General features: G+C 64.6%; 1 protein-coding gene across 1 annotated transcript in view; it reads right to left on the bottom strand.

Annotated features, from left to right (window-relative positions):
- Window positions 1-5,488, bottom strand: part of GSG1L (GSG1 like) — a 187,488-nt gene extending 182,000 nt beyond the window's left edge. Inside the window, exon 1 of the mRNA XM_081089546.1 lies at window positions 5,078-5,488. Coding sequence (XP_080945672.1) covers window positions 5,078-5,405 — 328 coding nt within the window. The 5' untranslated portion in view covers window positions 5,406-5,488. The remainder of the gene's footprint in view (window positions 1-5,077) is intronic.
- Between the last annotated feature and the right edge of the window lie 512 nt (window positions 5,489-6,000).

Genomic DNA, 6,000 nt, shown 5'->3' on the forward strand with positions numbered 1-6,000 from the left:
CTGCACTAGACCCTCATTTTCCACACGGAAAAAGCAAAGACCAGAGAGAGCGTGAGTCACTCAGCAAGTTGACGTTGGAGCCTGGACTTGAACCTGGGACCCATGACTCCTGGTGCAGGCTGGTCCCAAGGAGGCCTTTGGAGGAGCGGGAGCAGGAAGGGATTGGTTTGGGATGTGGGTGCAGCTCAGCACAGCAGGCCCTGGAGCTCTGGAGCCTTCTGCCCGGCGAGCACCCCACCTCTGCCACTTGGTGGCTGTGTGACCTTGGACAAGTCCCTTCCCTTCTCTGTGCCTCGGTTTCCTCATCTGGAAAATGGGCATAACCATGGCACCTACCATGTGTCCCCACCCTCACAGAAATGTGGCAGCATGCTTAGAGGGAGCGGGCAGGAAAGCTGGGGTTTTCTGAAAAGAAAGAGGGAAGCAGAAAGGTGCGGAGTTGGGGAGAACTGGCGGCTGCCTCCTCCTGAGTGGGAACGGCCCTGCCCAGCACTCACTTGGTGCCTCAGAGGACGGAGGTCCCCGGACGGCCCCCCGACTCGTTGTGTCATAAGAAGACACTTAGAGCCCGGGAAGGAACTGGACACAAACTGTCATAACAACAAGCAGCGCTCCTCCCACGCATGTTGACTGAGCACCTACTGTGTGCCGGTGGGAGCACTGCCCAGCCAGCGGGAACAATGAGATAAACTCTACCCCGCCCTCGTGGAGCTGATGGACAACACAAAGCACACAGACAAGGGCCGTGAAGGTCAAGTCCACGGTGGCAGGTGCTAGAAGAAAAATCCAGCAGGAAATGTGTGGGGAGATCAATGCTGATTCCTGTGCTTGGAGAGAGCTCAGCACTGACGTAAAGAAGTTTCTAGAAATAGCCTTGTGCCATCTGAGGGAAGAGCATTCCAGGCAGAGGAAAGGGCTGGTGCAAAAGCCCTGCGGCCAGTATGCCTCCTTGGGGGCCAGTGTGGCAGGAGCTGGTGGCCACAGGTGGAGTGGGGCTGGGTGGAGAGGGAGCTGGGAGAAGCTGCAGTGAGCGGCTCTGACTCCAAGTGAGAGGAGGCTGTTGGTGGGGGCGCCCAGAGGAGGAGCAAGATCTGATCCTGGCTCTGGTGGGTGCAGGAGGCTGAGGGGGGATGGCCAAGGCTGGGAGGCAGCCTGCGGCAGCATAGCGCGCATGGGAGATGTGAGTGGCTCAGGAGGGCAGCGCGGAGGGGGCCAGGCTCACACACCGGCAGGGACTGGGCACTTGCCCTGCACCATCCCACGGATCCCCACACCCTCACACCCGGGACAGGGGCTTCGGCTCGACCCCCTTCCACAGGGGAGCCAACGGTGGCTCTGGCCCAGCCACACTGCCGAAAGGAGGCAGAGCCTGGCCTTACACTCGAGAAATCCCATCCTTCACTCGATAGAACGGGCACCGGTGCACCATCACAGGGAAGAGAGAGGTCTAGGATCCAGTCAGAGCGCCCAGCAGCTGCTCCTGCTCCCTGAGATGGCCTCCTCCTGGCCCCCCAACCCGCCTCCCTCCAGCCAGCCTCCAAAGTCCGCCTTGCCACACCGCCATCCATTCCTGCCACCATCTCCTCAGGATCAAGTGCAGCCTCACCTGTGCTCCCAGTTAGCACCCCACCGCTGCCACCCCATGTCCCTCCTCCAGCCCTACTCTGCGGCGCACCTCCAGGCTGCCTGCACCCCCAGACTGCCTGCACCCCCAGACTGCCTGCACCCCCAGACCGCCTGCACCCCAGGCTGCCTGCACCCCCAGACCGCCTGCACCCCCAGGCCGCTTGCACCCCCAGACCGCCTGCACCCCCAGGCTGCCTGAACCCCCAGACTGCCTGCACCCCCAGGACGCCTGCACACCCAGGCCGCCTATACCCCCAGGCCACCTGCACCCCCAGGCTGCCTGAACCCCCAGACCGCCTGCACCCTCAGGCTGCCTGTGTCTGCACCCACCCAGCCCTTCGAGCACCCAAACCGGGGAGAACGCCATCTGCATGCAGCGCCGGGGAGTCGTGTGGCGGCCACACCTGCCGTTCCCCTGTTTGGGAAGGAGGCACATGCTCCTGCCTGGAGGAAGAGGGGTCGCTCTGGGGTCTGGCGATCGTGTGGTTTAGGACCGGCTGGCGTCCCCTGTGAGCGCCGTGGGGGTTCAGTGTGGGGAAAAGCTTATTAGATTCCCCCGTGGCTGCCCAGAACGGGGAGAGCACAGGAAGAAATTACCGACCAGGCATTTGAGAGGAAGGAACATTTAGCAGCTGCTTCTCACAGACAGGCTGGGATGTCATGGTCGGTGTTTTCATTCTGGTGAAGGTAAAATTCCTTGTAGTTTCATGGGCCGGAGGGAAGTTGGTCCTCAATTTCTCAGGGGTGGGGAAAGGGGGGGGTCAGGGCTTGGGGGGAGGGGAGGATTGCTGGGGTATTTTTTCCTCTTCAAGTAAAAAATAAATTAAAAAATGGTCACAGAACCCAGAAGAAAGGTTGTCATAGCAACATAAGTTTGGGGCCAGGTACTTCCTGACATGGCTTCAGGACCACAGCGGTGGAGGGGCAGGATGTGGGCGCTGTGGACCAGCCGGGAACCCGTCCAAGCTGGCTCGGCCCCGCCACGTTTCTCACCAGCACTGACAGGCTGATAACTATTTTCCAGGCTCTTGGGAAGGAAAATTGTGATTTTCTGGGAGGGGTGATCTCTCGCCAACTGTGATGAAGGGAAAAGAAAAAATGGTGGGTTTTGTTTATTTGCCCAACAAACTAACCATTTATGATTTTACTGAGAACCAGGAGTGAACCCCCCCCATCACCCCCTTCTCCAACCCCCAACTGTACTATTATCTTTCCTTTCCACTTCCTCCGGATTCCTCTCTGCCCCAAGAAGAGAATTCAGGCCCCGGGCCAGCCGTGAGGCCTGGACCGAAACCTCTCTGAGCCTCGAACTCCTCATCTGAAAAATGGGCACCGCAGATGCGCCCGCCCCACAGGTATTGGCAAGTGTTCAACAAGATGCAGCAGGTGAGCAGCTCTCGCTGCGCCTGGGCACGCTCGGGGCTCCGTAAATAGAAGCGAACGTGGTTTTTAAATGTGGCTCCGTTAATATTTTTTATACACTCAGGCTTAAGTATCCTGTGTCAAGCCCTAGGACAAGCTACATGGCTGAGCCACAGGGGAATGAATGCCTGCAAGGGTTTGGACTGTGATCACCAGGCAGAGGCCGCGAGAGACCTCAAACAATGAAAGGCTCTGCTGGCGGCCAGGACCAGGACATCCGTGGGGGCAGGGGCAGGGGCAGGGCAGGGGCGGGATCAGGGTTGTGTACAAGGGAGGAGAAGCCTTTGGGAGGTGGAGTGATGGCCGGGGCAGAGCTCCCACACCTTGGAAACCGGGCCCTGAGCTCAGAGAAAGGTGTGTGGGGACACCCACGGCAGAGAGTGCAGATGAGGACGGCACTCGCGAGGCCTCTGAGGGAAGCGGGGGGTTGGGCTGGTTGGAAGGCACGGATGCCTTTTGAGGTTCTATTATTATTATTATTATTATTATTATTATTATTATTACATCCCAGAGTAAAACTTCAAGACGTGCGTGCACAGCAGAAGTGAGTCTGATGGGGTGAAGCTGGTCAGGGGCCGGGCTCTTCTCAAACACTGAACGTCTTTGGCAAACAGCCAGCATCACGGGCACCCCCACAGGTGAGACAGAGCAGGCGGCCCCTGGAGAGCCCTCTGGCTCGTCATCCCCGGCCTCACCCAGCAGCATCCTGCAAACCGGCCTTAAGAACTCCTGTGCACCACACACTACCCGGGGGGACGTCCTGTAGGGACAGGGACAAGAAGGTGGTGAGCAAAGGCAGGCCCCCAACAATTTCAAGTTGTGCCAAGTGTGATGAGGGCGACAGTGCTGGCGATGAGATACAAAGACCGGCATCCAGAGGCCTTCTCTCCAGAGGACCCTGCCTCCCGGGCAGGCCAGCAAGTCCCCTGGGCCTGAGGGAGCAGCAGGGGAGAGGGGGGAAGGGGTTCCAGGCAGGGGAGCAGCCTCCTTTCCTTTACTACACCTCTTCCCGCTGACCTGTAACCAAGTAGGCCAACGGCTTCTGCAGGACCAACTACTGGCCATGGCCCCAGTGCATCCACACTGAGTCACATGGGACACCATGTCCACGCAGAAGAGCAACGCCTGCGAGGATGAGCTGTAACCTTGGGGAGAGAGGTCAACTCACTGCGGAGTTCCCCCACCTGGGACTGGACGGTGCAGGGTGGTGTGGACTGGCGTCCGGCACCCCCGCTCGGATGGACAGCGCTCCCCGGAGCCGCCTCGCCTCGGGCGGCCCGGGGCACGCACCTGGCCGGCTGCCTCCGCGCCCAGGACGGGTATGAGGCCGTGGGAGCGGCTTGATCTGCCTTCTGAAAAGTCACACACACCCCAGTTCCGACCGAGCCGCACCCCGCCGCCCCGCGTTCTCAGCTGCCTTCTTTCCCTCCCGCGACACGAGGGCCCACGCGGCTGCCCCACGCCCCACGCCCGTGCTCCCAGTCCCGTCTGCGAGCTGTTAGTGCGGCTGGAAACGGGGTAGAAGGACTCCCCGGTCTCCAGGCTCCGTGGATGCGGTGGGAGAGGCGGCTCCCAGCCACAGTCCCCGCACCCTCCCCGGGGCGGCGGGATGGGGCGGGAGGGAGGCACCCAGCGCCCCGCGGAAGAAGGGGGGCGAGCGGGGAGAGTTCTGGCGCGGAAAGGAGCCGCGTCCCTGCGACCCGCCGCCGGGTGGGTCCTCGGGAGACGCGCCTCCCTAGGGCGCGGCAACGTCCCCGAAGCCGCCCGGCGCCCCGAAGCCCAGGGCGCTCGGCCCAAACCCTGCCACGGAGGGGCGTCCCGAACACCAGCCTCCTCCCCCCTCCGGCCCGGCGCGCGCTCCCCGCAGGGGGCGTGGGGCCGAGCTCTGCGCAGCGCCGGCCACCGGTGCGGGTCCCTCGCCGCCGGAGCGGGGAGCGGGGAGCGGGGAGCGGGGAGCGGGGAGCGGGGAGCGCGGCCGGGACCCGCGCCTCCGGGCCGCGCGGCGGGGAGCCGGGCGCCGCGCACTCACCGCGCCCGCCGAGCTCCTCCTCGCACGAGTACCAGATGCCGGTGTGGAAATTCCTGAAGAGGAAGCGGTCGTCGCCCGTCTCCCAGCTGTAGAGCTCGCCGCCGGGGGGGCCGTTCCCCGCGGCGGCGGGGGCGGCGGTGCCGTTGGCCGTGGCGTTGGCGCCCGAGTTGGGGCAGTTGGCGCGCCCGCCCTGGCCGCAGCCCGGCTTGGGCACCCGCTGCGTGCCCTGGCACCAGTGCGTGGTGAGGAAGGCGGTGGTGGCGAAGAGCAGCGCCAGCAGGTTCAGGGCCACGGCCACGAGCGCCCGGCCGCGGCGGCTCGTCTTCATGCCGCCCGCGCCGCCGGGAGCTCAGCGCGCGAAGTTGGCAGCCGGCGCCCCGCGTCAGCGGCCGCTGCCCGCCGCGCCCGGGGGCTGGGGCGCCTGCGATCGGCGGCGGCGGACGCGGCGGGGGCCCATGCCCCCCCGCCCGAGTGGGGGCGCGGCGCGGGGGACGCGGGGGGCGGGCGGCGCGGCGGAGAGGCTCGGCGCGCCCGGAGCCCGGAGCGTGAGTGCACCTCGGCGCGGAGTCGCCGGTGCCTGGCAGCGGCCGCGGCGCAGGGACGCGCGCCCCTCCGTGGGGAGACACCTGCAGGCGGCTGGCGACACTTCAGCGCCCGCCCTCGCGGGGAGAGGGAGCGCCCCACGCCGGGCGCGGGCGGGGGACCGGGCGAGCAGAGCGGAGGGTCTGGGAAGCAGGAGAACGCCAGGGGCTGTGGGAGAAAGAGGCTTCCCGGGGGACGCGGGGCACCAAAACCGGAGGGAGGGGTCACCCTCGCAGACCCAGAAAGGCCCTGCCGGCGGGAGACAAGGGCAGCGCCCGCTGGGGGTCCCCACGAGGGATATGGAGCAGGACCCCCTCCGGGAAGGAGACCCAAAGGGCCTG

This window comes from Myotis nattereri (genome assembly GCF_964212035.1).
Source record: "Myotis nattereri genome assembly, chromosome: 4".
In the NCBI taxonomy this organism is placed as follows: Eukaryota; Metazoa; Chordata; class Mammalia; order Chiroptera; family Vespertilionidae; genus Myotis; species Myotis nattereri.